The sequence below is a fragment of the Coffea arabica genome, chromosome 11e (genome assembly GCF_036785885.1).
Source record: "Coffea arabica cultivar ET-39 chromosome 11e, Coffea Arabica ET-39 HiFi, whole genome shotgun sequence".
NCBI lineage: Eukaryota > Viridiplantae > Streptophyta > Magnoliopsida > Gentianales > Rubiaceae > Coffea > Coffea arabica.
In genome coordinates, this window is record NC_092331.1 from 59,697,090 (window position 1) to 59,713,743 (window position 16,654).

General features: G+C 37.3%; 3 protein-coding genes across 6 annotated transcripts; 1 reads left to right on the forward strand and 2 right to left on the reverse strand.

Annotated features, from left to right (window-relative positions):
• Positions 1–2,006: 2,006 nt before the first annotated feature.
• Positions 2,007–4,420, forward strand: LOC140021475 (LEAF RUST 10 DISEASE-RESISTANCE LOCUS RECEPTOR-LIKE PROTEIN KINASE-like 1.5). The gene has a single exon (XM_072072403.1). It carries the CDS (start codon positions 2,225–2,227, stop codon positions 4,223–4,225), a length of 2,001 nt encoding a protein of 666 aa, XP_071928504.1. The 5' UTR covers positions 2,007–2,224; the 3' UTR covers positions 4,226–4,420.
• A 79-nt stretch (positions 4,421–4,499) lies between these two features.
• On the reverse strand, positions 4,500–8,628 carry LOC140004531 (uncharacterized). 3 transcript variants are annotated; one of them, XM_072072405.1, is made up of 14 exons: positions 8,402–8,628; positions 8,127–8,279; positions 7,933–8,031; positions 7,171–7,272; positions 6,835–6,978; positions 6,258–6,352; positions 6,054–6,183; positions 5,875–5,979; positions 5,529–5,635; positions 5,394–5,445; positions 5,169–5,258; positions 5,011–5,095; positions 4,878–4,942; positions 4,500–4,756 (listed from the first exon to the last, which is right to left on the reverse strand). In XM_072072405.1, exons 1-14 carry the CDS (start codon positions 8,489–8,491, stop codon positions 4,670–4,672), a joined length of 1,404 nt encoding a protein of 467 aa, XP_071928506.1. In that variant the 5' UTR covers positions 8,492–8,628; the 3' UTR covers positions 4,500–4,669. The 3 variants fall into 3 exon arrangements, with proteins under 3 accessions (XP_071928506.1, XP_071928505.1, XP_071928507.1); XM_072072404.1 differs by having other exon boundaries at positions 4,878–4,957; XM_072072406.1 differs by lacking the exon at positions 5,529–5,635 and having other exon boundaries at positions 4,878–4,957; positions 5,169–5,251.
• A 3,422-nt stretch (positions 8,629–12,050) lies between these two features.
• LOC113716398 (uncharacterized) lies at positions 12,051–16,210 on the reverse strand. Of its 2 annotated transcripts, none has more exons than XM_027240716.2 (14): positions 15,907–16,210; positions 15,626–15,778; positions 15,432–15,530; positions 14,672–14,773; positions 14,336–14,479; positions 13,742–13,836; positions 13,538–13,667; positions 13,359–13,463; positions 13,010–13,116; positions 12,875–12,926; positions 12,650–12,739; positions 12,492–12,576; positions 12,359–12,423; positions 12,051–12,237 (listed from the first exon to the last, which is right to left on the reverse strand). In XM_027240716.2, the coding sequence occupies exons 1-14, from the start codon at positions 15,994–15,996 to the stop codon at positions 12,151–12,153; spliced, it is 1,404 nt and encodes a 467-aa protein (XP_027096517.2). In that variant the 5' UTR covers positions 15,997–16,210; the 3' UTR covers positions 12,051–12,150. The 2 variants fall into 2 exon arrangements, with proteins under 2 accessions (XP_027096517.2, XP_071928561.1); XM_072072460.1 differs by having other exon boundaries at positions 12,359–12,438; positions 15,907–16,154.
• Between the last annotated feature and the right edge of the window lie 444 nt (positions 16,211–16,654).

A 16,654-nucleotide genomic window follows, 5' to 3' on the forward strand; every position in this document is an offset into this window, starting at 1 on the left:
TCTAAGTGAACTTAGGATGTTGACAACAAATACTCTATGAGATGATGAACATAATACTATTGAGTAATAATGGGATACAGAGTGTTGTTGGAAATATTATTTAAGATTAATTAGCGCAACACTTGTTATGATGTGTTATATGTTACATAGAAAGATGATTGAAAAGGTTTAAAAAAAAAAAAGAGTTATTAAAAAGCATGTTTTTTTATGTAAAAACGCTGCCAAGTATATTAGTAGTGATTGTTGATGTTTCTTACTCTTTCCATTTAATAAAGATAAACTCACTTTCGTGTATTCGTTTCGAATTATAAACTTATTTTTCATTCAAAAGGATAGCTAATTTATTAATTTACTAATACGTCCATATTTAATATATATTTTTATCAACAAACATGAGTCATATTATATTAAGGAGTGATAAGTGCCAAAAAATGATTAATGAACATGTGTCTCATACACTAATTTGAATGGAAATATATGAGTTGATAAAAGTACAAACGAGAGGCAGCCCTAAGTGCAGTCAATCTTTTTTTTTTTTAATTTGATTTCATCGGATTCTAAAGAGTGTGAAAGTGATGGAACAGTTAAGTGATTTTTCTTGATTTAGTACGCAGGCCTGAGATTGGAGTGTGATAAAACAAACAGAGCCACAGAGGTCAATGGGAAAAAGATGATTATATGACTACTGAGATAACAGAGATAAATGGGAAAAAGATGATTTCAACATTCTAGGCTTCAAGCTGATACCGATGTTTATTATTTTTTTTCCTAAATAAATTTTTGATAATCTCACTTTAAGATTCCACGTTATCCTCGAGATCTGAGAAGAGCACAAGCGGAAAATTTCACTTAATCCAGCATTTCTGAAGCCCTGAAAAGTGTTTCGGAAAAAAATAATAAATAAAGAAGAAAAGAAAAGAAAAGAAAAGAAAAGAAGAAGGAAGCCGAAGACAGCTTCTTCAAAATTGATCTAAGCTTCTTGAAAGCAATTTTGCAGATATTATTATATAGCTCTGCTGCCTCGGGAGAAAAAGGGTGGAAAACGAAATGGGAAATGGCCCGGCTACAGCATGGAAAACCCATCCATTTGCTAACCAAAACTTGTGGAATTAAGATGTAAATGGCCACTGAGAATGAACCATCTATGTGACAGAGATGTTCATCCCATCATCATATGGCTGAAAAATTATTCACACTTGGTGTTCTGAAGCTGTCGCTCTCATAACATAACGAAACAATCACCACTCTTGCTTGCAAGTCTTTCACCACAGTGCCTAACCATTCCACTCCCAGTGCCTTTTAGATTGGTGGAGTTGAAAATTTGCATCCTTGCACATCCCACTAAGCAAAATGGCTTCATAGTAGTATTAGTATGTGTCTGCTGACTCTGCTCCAAAGCCCATGCAACAAGGTCCAAATCTGTGTAATCTGTATCTTACCTAAATTCGAAATGATGAATGACGTATAGTCTGCTTAACGCTGATGCTTTGAGCTCACAAGCGTAGTTTTCTTTTAAGCTTTTGTCTTCTTGGATGGGCAGAAAACTAGGATTTGAACACTATGCTAATTCTTGAATAATACATCATACGGATTTCAGATACAGATATTGTCAGATTAAGCAGTTTTCTGTAGTAATGATCACTATTGCTGGAATATAATGCTCTAGTTAAAAGGCTCTTGCTTTTTCAGTCAGATGGTGCATAGATGAATTTACTCACAACGGAATTGTTACTACTAGATTTTTATCGCCAGAAAGAACAGTAGTAGTATCTGAATAGATAGAGAGTGATGAAAGAACTTTCGCTTCACTTCCATCTTCATCCTTCTCTACCCCTATTGAGCCATTGTACATTCCAAAGTGAAGCACACTCTCGCAAAGAAGCATGCCATCAATATCATATTTGTGATTCCTTCCACGTAGAATAGAATAGAATACAAGCGAAAAGGTGAAGTTTTCAACTTGGCCAAATTTCCACGGTTTTGGTCTCCTTAGCTAGTGACCATTCCTTTTGGGGTTTTGTCTTCACCCCATTCTCTTCACGTGCCTCAGACACTTGACTCCTCTCTCTTCCCTTCCTCGAGACCTCCCCACTTCTCTTCTTGTTCTCACATCGGCGGTGCCACCACAAACGACCTATGCAGTCAACCCAAAAGGCCAAAACTAGATCAAGATTTAGATCTTCCTCTCCTCATTCATGACTGTGCTTCGCAGTTGGGCTCCACAATGTCACCCGCGCCACCATTAAAACCACCAAAGCCACTCTCTCTGCAACCGCGTTCGGCCGCCACCACCACTATCTCTCTCTTTCTGCTCTTCCTCCTCCGCCTGCCCTCCTCGACAGCAGCTCATATTTGCTCAGAACTTCCCTCCGAAACAGCCAAATATTCATGTCCACCTTTCACTTACGCCCCGTCTTTTCCTTTCTCCTCGCATCCTGGCTGTGGTCATCCATCCTTCCAAGTCAAATGCTCACTTCCACATGCCATCATTTCCATCAATAACCTCACCTTTTCCCTCCTCCACTATGAACCCAACTCCCCTTCTCTCGTCCTCTCCCCTGCAACAGTTCTGCCGCCATCTTCACACTCCAAACAAAATTGCTCTGTTCAGCATACTCTGTTTTCCATCCCCAGCAAACCAATCTCCCTTGTTGGCTCCCCATTTCGGTTATCTGACTCGTATTGCTCTAGACTTTCAGTCGTCAAACCTTGTCCACCTCCAAACCTTCCAAACTGCAGCCATTGTTCTTGGGAATGCAAACTTATCAAGAACCCCGTAAACCTTCTTCCTGAATGTAGATCAGAACACCAAGAAGACTCTCAACAGGGATGCCGAGGTGATGTTCTGGGATTTCTTGACAATTTCTTGAAACTTGGAGTTGAAGTTGAGTGGGATGAAGACCAAGATAGCTACTTTACGAGCTGCAAAACCTGCAGGGCTAATAATGGCTTTTGTGGGTTCAATTCTTCGGACCCTGGAATGCCATTCCTCTGTTTCAAATCCCCAGCTGCACAAATTCGTGAAAAAGGGGCCAACAGGATTGCAATCCTGTGCATTCTTTTGTTGTTTATGTGTTTCTTGATCATATTTTTTGTTGCTACTGTTATTTTCAGGTCTAGGCAAAAAGGATTGGCCTCAGAAGAAGATCCCACTATTGTCTTCCTTCGGAGACACCGCTCAGCTAGTCTCCTTCCACCAGTGTTTACTTATGAGGAGCTTGAGTCTTCCACAAATCATTTCGACCCAAAACGCAAAATTGGCGACGGAGGATTTGGTTCTGTCTATTTGGGCCAGCTTAACGATGGCCGCAGAGTGGCAGTAAAGCATCTTCACAAGCACAATTCAGGCAGAGCAGCTGGGGAAAAAGCATTTTCGACAAAGTCATTTTGCAATGAGATCTTGATCTTATCTTCACTCAACCATCCCAATTTAGTTAAGCTTCACGGCTATTGTAGCGATCCGAGAGGGTTGCTTTTAGTGTATGAATATGTACCAAATGGTAGTCTCGCGGATCATCTCCATGGAGCGACGGATTTATATGCAAAGGGCACGTTACCATGGAATCTAAGAGTTGATATCGCGCTACAAACTGCAATGGCCATCGAATATTTGCATTTCTCATTAGTGCCACCAATTGTTCATAGAGACATTACCTCATCAAACATTTTTGTAGAGAAAGATATGAGAGTCAAAGTTGGTGATTTTGGGCTATCAAGGCTACTGATTTGCTCAGAAACCACGACGGAGAGGGATAATTCTTCAGGGGGTGTTTGGACTGGTCCGCAAGGTACACCAGGATACTTGGATCCTGATTATCATAGGTCCTTTTTGTTGAATGAGAAGAGTGATATATATAGCTTTGGAGTAGTGTTGTTGGAGTTAATAACTGGGATGAGGGCCGTGGACCAGAGGAGGGAAAAGAGGGAAATGGCACTGGCTGATTTGGTCGTGTCAAGGATACAAATGGGACTGTTGCATCAGGTTGTGGACCCTGTTTTGGTCGTAGATGCTGAGGCAATGGAAGGTGTTGGTGCTGTTGCGGAGCTGGCTTTTCGATGTGTGGCAGCAGATAAGGATGACAGGCCTGATGCTAGGGAAGTGGTGGCGGAACTGAGGCGAATTAGGGGCCGCCCCCGTGTGGTTGCTGGCGGTGGTGCTGGGGTTTTCAGATCGTCCAACTCCAGTAATGTTGTTGTTCCAGATAGTATTGGATTAACGAGCTAAAACAAGACACGTGAGCTTTGACTATTGTGGAGTTGAGAGATTGATCAAATTGTACGTGCCCGTAATGTTCATGACTTTGTTTACTGTGCAGCATTTAATTGAATACCAGTGCCGGCCTGTGTGCCACTCGATGCCAAATTGTTCCCTTTAGATTGTAACGTTGGCAGAAGACCAAGAAAACGGTCTTTTACTTTCTCTTTTCTCTCGTGTGGTTTTTCCTGGGCAAGTACGAGATTATAATCTCTTAACACTGAACTACTTGGAGCTAACAGGCTTGAACAAAAACTGGAACTATTACGCCTCTATGATTTTACCACCTCGCGGTCTCATTCAACAACTATTCATAGACTAGGAGATCATTAGGGTACAGAAATGCGGGACTTACAAGTAAAATATTCAACAGCCAATGCTAAGCATTTAAGGATGTACGTCCATCTAAACCATCTATGTGAAGTATGCGACCGCTAATGCACTGGCTCTCTCTCCAACGTTTGCAGCTTCTGGCCTTCCTAATGTATGGTAACATTTTTCCTGGAAAAACAAGGCAACACCAAAAAGACAGTAAGATCAGTATGTGTATTGAATTGAGAATGCTCACAACTCGGTAAAATTTTGCTCAAGCGGATGGTTTAAGTGGTGAACAGAGGCGTACTAAGAGGCGCCACAAGAATGGGGCTCCTTCTCTCTTCTTTAACTGCTTCTCAATTGCTTCAGTTGCTGCAATTGACAACACTAATTAAAGAAATGAGGCACCACAAACATTGATCAGTCAGAAATTGGCATACCTTTGGTAGTTTCTCCTCCATTGATCAACAAGATGATCCAAATTTCGTTGAAAACATCAAGTTGTTCATCTGATGCTCCAATAGCCTAATCATAAATAAGTTTTTGTAAGTACATAGAGATGAAGCTAAGCCCAAATGGCTCCCCCTCTCCACATTACCTTACAGTCAATTGCATCAAATTGAAGTCCAAGCAATTCTAGGGCCTTTTCGTTTTCACCCTTCCCATACTCGTAAAGTGCTTCTGCAAGCTAGAGTAGGAGAATTAAATCACAAATGAAAGTTGAAAGAGGAATATGACAAAAAGTACATGATTCCAAATGCAAGTACATAAAAAAGACCATAGCAAATCAGATAGTGAAATGGAGGAGGAAATGGGAACAAACCAGCATCCCTTTTTGCATCCGCTGTTGCTTCTTCTTTGACATCAGAGAGAGCCTGCAGAATAGAAGCAACAAATGATGTTGCAGTGATGTGATTGACAAACTATATGCAAGAAATCATCAGAGGAAACCCTAAACCTGGATTTCAATCCTGTTAAAAGATCTTCAGCTTTAGAAATCTCTCCAGTATAAGCTAAAGCCCACACTATCAACACATCAAAGTGCCACTCGAGACACCAGAAGGCCTAAATAAATTGCAGGAGTACATCATAACATGTTCAAACCACTCGAAGGTTAACATGTGTATTTAAGTAGAGGAGAAACAGACAAAATGAATTAAGTTATCAACCGAGATGATAAATTAAGCAAATAAAGATGGATAACTGACAAGGAAAATATCGAACACCCATGAATTTGAGGAGGGCAAAAAAAAGCACTTAATCACAAGTCAAAAAGAAAATTGATTAAAAAAACTTTTCCTTACTTTATTAGTCAGACATTTTGCTAAGACCTTCAGACGATCTTCAAAGACTTTTATATAACCTCTAACATATATCCGCAACAATAAACTGACAGCATTAAGGTAGACCTGCATGCATGAAATCAGAGTTAGAATCTGGGAAACATTGAAGAGGCTCGGGGAGGAAAATACATTCAACATACCTCGACTGGACTGGCATCACTTCTTTCCAATTCTTTCCAAATACATTCATCATAGACCTCTGCTACCTTGTCAATTGGGGAATTACCTTCCAAGTAACAAAGAGCAACATGCCACCAATTGTGAGTGTGCCTGACAAACAACCTTATTCAGCCATCTAAAGAATTGTAGCAATGAAGTTGAGGATTCTGTCATATCATACTTACATAAACGATGACAAAGGACTCCATGATTGTGAACATTCTTCCATGAATATCACTGCTTCCTTGAAATGACATTCATATTGATAAACATGACAGAGCTGCAACAAAGTCCATATTAAAGGACTAGTCAAGTCTGATGTCAACAAAACAAACTTCAAGCAAATGATAACAAATGGAAACTCTTAAACAAATTACTACATCACTTGAATAAGCTATTAGTTATAGAGTTTTAAAATTATATTAGCCTACAAACCAGTATATTTTTTATTCTTTCCCAATTCAGCAAGAGCACTAAAATCTGAGTCAATAATCATATGATTAACAAAAATTAGAAATAGTTATGATCAAAGCATAATGGAAAGATGGGGGTTTACCAGGAAGGAGCTGACAGAAAATTGGAACTTTCTGTTTAATGAAGATTGGCAATACAAAATAGGCCAACGATGTTAAAATGATACTCATTAAAAAATTTATTATTAATGGAAATAGAATATGAGGATTCAAGATGTTAAAGGTGGCAGATTTCTCATTGATGCATGCGAAAGACTGAAAAGAGAAAGATGTATTATATTTTATTTACAGCATGTTGAGTCCAAGGATCCTCCTTGTTGATTTCAAATCCCTCTTTAGCAGCTTTCTCAGCATCTACCATTCGACCAAGCTCTAGCAGAGGGAAAGCAAGCATGCCATAAATGAAATTTGCTTTTTCATTTTTTGATAGAACCTGTTAACCATACAAGAGATAAGTTTCAATCAAAACATGGACATTACAAAATATTCAATCACCCTTCCATGTTTCCCGAGTTTGGCAACAATGTTTTCAAACGTGTGTGATAATTTCTATGTACAAAGTTGATAAGGTATTCTTGATGACTATCATTGGTAAAAGAAAATAGAGAAGCTGATTGGGCACAACCTGTTGAACAAGTTGCAGAGATAGATCAGGTCGACCCATATAGAAGCACAGCACCTGTGCCCTCGTCAGAGATACTAGATCTCTTGGATAATCTTTCAAAAACTGCAAAACAACATCGACTGTATTTACCAAACGTGCTATATTCTCACACAGATACCAGATATTAAATTGATCAAAGGTAAAGCTTAATTGATGAGGATCTCATCCTGTACAACGTTGCTTCTTTATGTACAGAATGGATTCTTACAAACGCATTACAGCACAGCCATTCAAGCAAAAAAAATATGTAAGACGTGTGATTTAACTACACGAAATAACTTTAAAAAACCATTCCATTTTGGAACAGGTACGGGCAGAGAAAAGATGGAAACCACTTCAAATCATAGAAACTGCAGTTTCAAGAAGAGCAAATAACATTTCCAACTGGTAAATAAGCTTCCTAAGTAACCACCACATAAAGAGAACTCCATAACATTTGATTAGTTGGATTTATTCTTTCTGATCTAAATTATGCAAGCAAAAAGTTGCAGAGCATCTCTTTAGTTTAGTCAAATATCTCCTTGCAAAATTTAGCATGTCAAAAATCACCCTTAGGAGAGGAATTGTCCATTCATGAAAAACTCAAAAGCAAAGTCCCATTAGCTCAATAGTTACGTTTACAGGAACAATTACAACGGCCTGCGTCAATAATTTGCAACCAATCATACTGAAACCAGGCCTTAAAAAGAAAAAATGAACCTGAGTGAGGAAAAAGGAGTGTACCGTGGAATGTAAATCAACAGCAACATCATCATCTCTATCTGGCGAAATGAAATAACTAACAGCATCAAAAACTGCTTTCTCGTATCCACTAGCATTGTCCTACGACATTATCAACAACAACTATGCAAATTTTGACGAAAAATCAAGAAAGATGAAAAGAAATAAAAGAGTAAATAAATTAAGGAATGTCATACTAGACAAGAATTTGCAGCATCAAGGAAAGTAGGAACTCTAGAAGGATCAAAGGAACAGAGAAAACTAGCTGCCAAAACATTTCCCAAAACACAATCCGGGTCGGCTTTAGGAGCTTCCAAAATCACATCCCTTCTTCTTCCATAGCTAAGTACCTAAAGATTCAGTTCAACCTTTCATATCATGGCATAGTAAAACATATGCAAAACCCACTATGTAAAATTGCCAGGAGAAGAACGTAAGAAACCCAGATAGGAAAAAAACAAAATCAAAGGACCTGATGATAATAAGAGTTGATAGCAGCTATACAGGCATCCGAACTAGTCTTCACTTCATAACCCCACTGATCCAGTTTCACACCTTCCATTTCTTCGTCTGTGAGGATCTTTCTCCTCTGCCAGCTTGACTTAGAAAGGTAACAAGGTAGCGTGGTTCCAGTTTCAGTTTGGATGGGTTGGGTTACAGTTATGGAAAAGGACCTTAGGTACAGGCAGAAGCGGCAAGCGGGCTCCAAGCCTCCAACAATTGGCTTGTGTATCCAAATGTAGCCTTGTTTGGATTGCAGTTTTTCGTCGGAAAATTACATCATTTTCCGTGATCACATTTTCCTATTACCTTTTTTCTTCACATACATCAAATCGCTACAGTAATTTTTCCATGAAAAATCATGAAAAATACAATCCAAACACAACCTAAGTTGTCCTTGTATCCTTGTTCCCGTGCCAGTTATCCCTGCGTGTGATATTTGATGGTCCCGATTTATCCAAATTCCTGGTTTTAATAAGCGCGAGCCTTCGCCTGTTTTTTTTTTTTTTTAAGAAGTGAGGAGAAATCTAAAGAGGCTTGTGTCATTAGGCCTGTCAAAGATCCGGATTGTCTTGACCGGACTCGGATCGGATCCGTCAAATAATTTCGAGTGCGGGTAGAGATATAATTCCGTTACCCAAATTCGAATCCGTTTTGTCAAACAAAAAATGTGTTTCGACAGGAAATTATTTGCCCCAATTTATTTGCTTACATCATCATTACAATTTCCAATACACCTTTTTATCTTCTTAATTACCTTTTTATCCCATATACATCACATCACAAAAAGTGTTACAGTAAAAATATTTCAAATAATTTATAATCCAAACACACTGTCGGATACGAAATATGGTATTTCGACCCGTATTGAATCCGAACCCGGATATAAATTGATTAATAATTTTAAAAAAATATTTATTAATATAATACCCCAAATTTACTTCTCTGATTATTATCCATATAGTCAAATACACCAAAGACAAGTGTTGTTGCAAAAATAGGCTTTTGATGGGCCGTTTTCGAGTAAGCCCGACCCGGATCCAAGTAGAAGACTCGTCGGGTATTCAGGTCAAATCCGGAACTAGTATAGTATGCCGGGTCTGGGTCTAGATCCAGACTTTACTAGTGAACCTCGACCCGGACCCGGCCCGTTGACAGTCCTATGTGTTAGGGACTAACAGGTACACAGACTTTACTAGATCAAAGAGGTGTTTTGACACTATTCTTAAATTTTTTTCGTTGTAGGTAAAATTGGAACCTCGAAACTTAAATCCCACCTTAGTGGTCACTGAGCCAAGCTCCGTGGTTGAGCCTTCGCTTGTTCATTTGTCCAATCTTGGCAATTTGGATTAAAGCATATGTTAAAGATGTGGACGTTCAGGAATCCAAAGCTGTACCTTTTTATTGTCCCAGTTATTGGTTAATGGGCAAATGCGTTACATTGCGCAGAATTACCTCGAAGAAGGCTCACAGAACGATTGGACACCGTTAAATGTCCTAGTTTGGGCCACAAAAGTGCAGGAACGCCAGTTTACTTGCATATTTCTACTTCAAGTTGCACTTAATGCCTTGTGCTGAGTTCTTGAGCCCCTCCCCACTTTAATAAAATTCCTTTCTGATCTTCCTCAAGATTGGATATCAATTTATAAAAAGAAAAGAAAGGAAATAATTTGATTTTAACTTTCAGCAAGGTGCAATGTAACCAAAAGAAAAAAAAACTGTTTCATCGGTCATCCCACGAAATTGGAATCAGAAGAAATAAGTTTTTTTTAAAAAAAAAAAAAGAGAGAACTTCCATTTATGAATGGAAGCTCGCCCATTACAACTTTCATTTGGGAAAGGAAGCTTCCCCGTTTCAATTATTCTCGCACAATCCAAACAATAACAAAAATGATGACCACTCGGGCCATCATTGATGGGCTCCTTAAAATATGGGCCTTTTTCACTTTGAAGAAGCAGCAGCGGCCCAAGCTTGGAACATTTTGATAAGGTTAACGAGTTCCTCAGGCTCGGGTATAACACCATAACAACTTTATGAGAAGTAACCTCTCAGCCCATTCCACCAGGGCTGGTATCTTGGTTTCGTCCAGTATTTTCAAACCTGTAAATATTTCTCCAGCCCTTACCCATCCCAAGTAGCAACCCAGAACAATATCAAGGTAACCAAATTTTTCTCCACCAAAGAAGCCCTTCCCTTTGCTTGAATTCACAACTGCATCCTCCAACAATTTTAGGCCTTCAAATAATTTCTCTAAGGATGGCACGAGGATAGAAATGGGGCGGGCACACGGGATCCAAGTGCTACTTTTCTAGTGGCAATTCAGTATCACTTCTATATTTATGTCAAGTGTCTTATTTATTTAATTTGTCATGTGTTGTTTATTTAAATTTCTTCTACTATCATGTGATAAGTGGGATTGGCACTGGATTTGGCACCGAGTAGTGGCATAGAGGATCCCAACTGGGATAACAACTACCAATGGTATATTGGTATTATTTAAGTCAAGATTGGTTAATTTTTTGGGATAATTTCAGAAACCTCCCTGAGGTTTCTAACAATTTCATTAAGCTCTATTAAAGTTTAAAAAATTGCACATACCTCCCTTATTATTTAAAATAACAATTTTACCCTTAAATATTTTAATAAAATTCTCTTATTTGGTATACTTATATTTAGAATGAGTTTTAAAATTATTTTTTCATTCTTTTTCCTTCTTTTTCCTTTTTTTAAAAAAATTTTTCACCAATAAAATTGTAGAACTATTACTACTATCTTTAGGTTTCTATTATAACCAAATATCGAATTAATGATTTTTTTTTTATGAGTTAATTTTATATGTGATCCAATATTTTTGTTGATCTTTGTTTTCTATTTTTTGGTATTAAAATTAATAATAAATTAAAGGGTAAAAAATAAAAAAGCCCCATGTAGTAAACGTAATATATAGAAAAGCCCCTTATGATTTCAAAATATACAACACGACACCTCATATTTTAAACTAAATTGCAAAGGTGACGAAATCTGTTAAACTTAACAGAAATGAACGAAATGACCAAAATGCCCTGATATAATTAAGTAAAAGACATCTCAAAAAAACCATTTGTTTTATTCTCTAGATAAAGAGAATTGAGGGTTAAGAGGTCGAACATGTATATTTGTTAAAAATTAGTTATAAATTTTTTTTTTAAGATTTCAACATGTCATTTCCGTTAAATTTAACGAATTCCGTCACCTTTGCAATTTAATTCAAAGTACGGAATGTCGTGTTATATATTTTAAAATCAAGGGAGACTTTTATGTGTATTAGATTTACTACAGGGGACTTTTTTGTATTTTACCCAAAATTTAAAAAAAATTACCCAAAAGCACTACTAAATTATAGTAATAATCTAACTATTTCAAAAATTTATAAATTTTAAATGAATTATTTCAACATTTTCCTTCTATCTTATAAATCTAAATCTATAATAAAATACTATAAAAAATATCATATCATGGTAATAAAATTATTATTATAGTTTTTTATCAAATAGTAGATATGGATATGAAAAATTTGACACATTTTCCTTATAATTATACTAAATAATCTAATAATTGTATAGAAATAAATTAAAACTCATTCCACAAGAGCATTTTTGGGCATTCATTTAAAAAATTGTCCAAGACAATATTCAACAGCCAATGCTAAGCATTTAAGGATGTACGTCCATCTAAACCATCTATGTGAAGTACGCGACCGCTAATGCACTGGCTTTCTCTCCAACGTTCGCAGCTTCTGGCCTTCCTAATGTATGGTAACATTTTTCCTGGAAAAACAAGGCAACACCAAAAAGACAGTAAGATCAGTATGTGTATTGAATTGAGAATACTCACAACTTGGTAAAATTTTGCTCAAGCGGATGGTTTAAGTGGTGAACAGAGGCGTACTAAGAGGCGCCACAAGAATGGGGCTCCTTCTCTCTTCTTTAACTGCTTCTCAATTGCTTCAGTTGCTGCAATTGACAACACTAATTAAAGAAATGAGGCACCACAAACATTGATCAGTCAGAAATTGGCATACCTTTGGTAGTTTCTCCTCCATTGATCAACAAGATGATCCAAATTTCGTTGAAAACATCAAGTTGTTCATCTGATGCTCCAATAGCCTAATCATAAATAAGTTTTTGTAAGTACATAGAGATGAAGCTAAGCCCAAATGGCTCCCCCTCTCCACATTACCTTACAGTCAGTTGCATCAAATTGAAGTCCAAGCAATTCTAGGGCCTTTTCGTTTTCACCCTTCCCATACTCGTAAAGTGCTTCTGCAAGCTAGAGTAGGAGAATTAAATCACAAATGAAAGTTGAAAGAGGAATATGACAAAAAGTACATGATTCCAAATGCAAGTACATAAAAAAGACCATAGCAAATCGGATAGTGAAATGGAGGAGGAAATGGGAACAAACCAGCATCCCTTTTTGCATCCGCTGTTGCTTCTTCTTTGACATCAGAGAGAGCCTGCAGAATAGAAGCAACAAATGATGTTGCAGTGAAGTGATTGACAAACTATATGCAAGAAATCATCAGAGGAAATCCTAAACCTGGATTTCAATCCTGTTAAAAGATCTTCTGCTTTAGAAATCTCTCTAGTATAAGCTAAAGCCCACACTATCAACACATGAAGGTGCCACTCGAGATACCAGAAGGCCTAAATAAATCGCAGGAGTACATCATAACACGTTGTTCAAACCACTCGAAGGTTAACATGTGTATTTAAGTAGAGGAGAAACAGACAAAATGAATTAAGTTAACAACTGAGATGATAAATTAAGCAAATAAAGATGGATAACTGACAACGAAATATTGAACACCCATGAATTTGAGGAGGGCAAAAAAAAGCACTTAATCACAAGTCAAAAAGAAAATTGATTACAGAAAACTTTTCCTTACTTTATTAGTCAGACATTTTGCTAAGACCTTCAGACGATCTTCAAAGACTTTTATATAACCTCTTACATATATCCGCAACAATAAACTGACAGCATTAAGATAGACCTGCATGCATGAAATCAGAGTTAGAATCTGGGAAACATTGAAGAGGCTTGGGGAGGAAAATACATTCAACATACCTCGACTGGACTGGCATCACTTCTTTCCAATTCTTTCCAAATACATACATCATAGACCTCTGCTACCTTGTCAATTGGGGAATTACCTTCCAAGTAACAAAGAGCAACATGCCACCAATTGTGAGTGCGCCTGACAAACAACTTTCTTCAGGCATCTAAAGAATCGTAGCAATGAAGTAGAGAATTGTGCCGTATCATACTTACATAAACGACGACAAAGGACTCCATGATTGTGAACATTCTTTCATGAATATCACTGCTTCCTTGAAATGACATTCATATTGATAAACATGGCAGAGCTGCAGCAAAGTCCATATTGCAAGGTCCATATTAAAAGAACTAGTCAAGTCTGATGTCAACAAAACAAACTTCAAGCAAATGATAACAAATGGAAACTCTTAAACAAAATACTACACCACTTGAATAAGCTATTAGTTTATAGAGTTTTAAAATTATATTAGCCTCCAAACCAGTATATTTTTTATTCTTTCCCAATTCAGCAAGAGCACTAAAATATGAGTTAATAATCATATGATTAACAAAAATTAGAAATAGTTACCATCAAAACATAATGGAAAGATGGGAGTTTACCAGGAAGGAGCTGACAGAAAATTGAAACTTTCTGTTTAATGAAGATTGGCAATGCAAAATAGGCCAACGATGTGAAAATGATACTCATTAAAAAATTTATTATTTAATGGAAATAGAATGTGAGGATTCAAGATGTTAAAGGCAGTAGATTTCTCATTGATGCATGCGAAAGACTGAAAAAAGAAAGATGTATTATATTTTATTTACAGCATGTTGAGTCCAAGGATCCTCCTTGTTGATTTCAAATCCCTCTTTAGCAGCTTTCTCAGCATCTACCATTCGACCAAGCTCTAGCAGAGGGAAAGCAAGCATGCCATAAATGAAATTTGCTTTTTCATTTTTTGATAGAACCTGTTAACCATACAACGGATAAGTTTCAATCAAAGCATGGACATTACAAAATATTCAATCACCCTTCCATGTTTCCCGTGTTTGGCAACAATGTTTTCAAACGTGTGTGATAATTTCTATGTACAAAGTTGATAAGGTATTCTTGATGACTATCATTGGTAAAAGAAAATAGAGAAGCTGATTGGGGACAACCTGTTGAACAAGTTGCAGAGATAGATCAGGTCGACCCATATAGAAGCACAGCACCTGTGCCCTCTTCAGAGATAATAGATCTCTTGGATAATCTTTCAAAAACTGCAAAACAACATCGACTGTATTTACCAAACGTGCTATATTCTCACACATATACCAGATATTAAATTGATCAAAGGCAAACTTAATTGATGAGCCTTCATCATGTACAACGTTGCTTCTTTATGTACAGAATGGATTCTTACAAATGCATTACAGCACAGCCATTCAAGCAATAAAAATATGTAAGACATGTGATTTAACTACAAGAGCATAACTTTAAAAAACCATTCCATTTTGGAATAGGTACAGGCAGAGAAAAGATTGAAACCACTTCAAATCATAGAAACTGCAGTTTCAAGAAGAGCAAATAACATTTCCAACTGGTAAATAAGCTTCCTAAGTAACCACCACATAAAGAGAACTCCATACATTTGATTATTTGGATTTATTCTTTCTAATCTAAATTATGCAAGCAAAAAGTTGGAGAGCATCTCTTTAGTTTAGTCAAATATCTCCTTGCAAAATTTAGCATGTCAAAAATCACCCTTAGGAGAGGAATTGTCCATTCATGAAAAACTCAAAAGCAAAGTCCCATTAGCTCAATAGTTACGTTTACAGGAACAATTACAACGGCCTGCGTCAATAATTTGCAACCAATCATACTGAAACCAGGCCTTAAAAAGAAAAAATGAACCTGAGTGAGGAAAAAGGAGTGTACCGTGGAATGTAAATCAACAGCAACATCATCATCTCTATCTGGCGAAATGAAATAACTAACAGCATCAAAAACTGCTTTCTCGTATCCACTAGCATTGTCCTACGACATTATCAACAACAACTATGCAAATTTTGACGAAAAATCAAGAAAGATGAAAAGAAATAAAAGAGTAAATAAATTAAGGAATGTCATACTAGACAAGAATTTGCAGCATCAAGGAAAGTAGGAACTCTAGAAGGATCAAAGGAACAGAGAAAACTAGCTGCCAAAATATTTCCTAAAACACAATCCGGGTCGGCTTTAGGAGCTTCCAAAATCACATCCCTTCTTCTTCCATAGCTAAGTACCTAAAGATTCAGTTCAACCTTTCATATCATGGCATAAAACATATGGCATAGTAAAACATATGCAGAACCCACTATGTAAAATTGCCAGGAGAAAAAACCCAGATAGGAAAAAAACAAAATCAAAGGACCTGATGATAATAAGAGTTGATAGCAGCTATACAGGCATCCGAACTAGTCTTCACTTCATAACCCCACTGATCCAGTTTCACACCTTCCATTCTTTATCTGTGAGGATCTTTCTCCTCTGCCAGCTTGACTTAGAAAGGAAAGAAGGTAGCGTGGTTCCAGTTGCAGTTTGAAAGAGTATTGTTACAGTTATGGAAAAGGAGCTTAGGTACAGGTGGAAGCGGCGAGCGGACTCCAACAACGTAAGCTGTCCTTGTATCCTTGTTCCCGTGCCAGTTATCTCTGTCGTGTGATATTTGATCGGGTCCCGATTTTATCCTAGTTCCTGGTTTTAAAAAGCGCGAGACTTCGCTTGTTCATTTGTCCAATCTTGGCAATTTTTTATTTTATTTTTATCAATACAGGGGTACGGGCCCGACTAATCCCTGCGTTCAAAAATCCTTAAAGATGTGGACGTTCAGGAATCCAAAGCTATAACTTTTATTGCACCAGTTATTGGTTAATGGACAAATGCGTTACATTGCGCAGAATAACCCAGAAGAAGGCTCATAAAGCGGTTGGACACCGTTAAATGTGGGAATTGGGCCACAAAGTGCAGTAACGCCAGTTTACTTGCAAATTTCTACTTCAAGTTACACTTAGTGCCTTGTGCTGAGTTCTTGAGCCCCTCCCCACTTTAATCAAATTTCCTTTCTGATCTTCCTCCAGATTGGATAATCAATTTATAAAAAGAAAAGAAAGGAAATAATT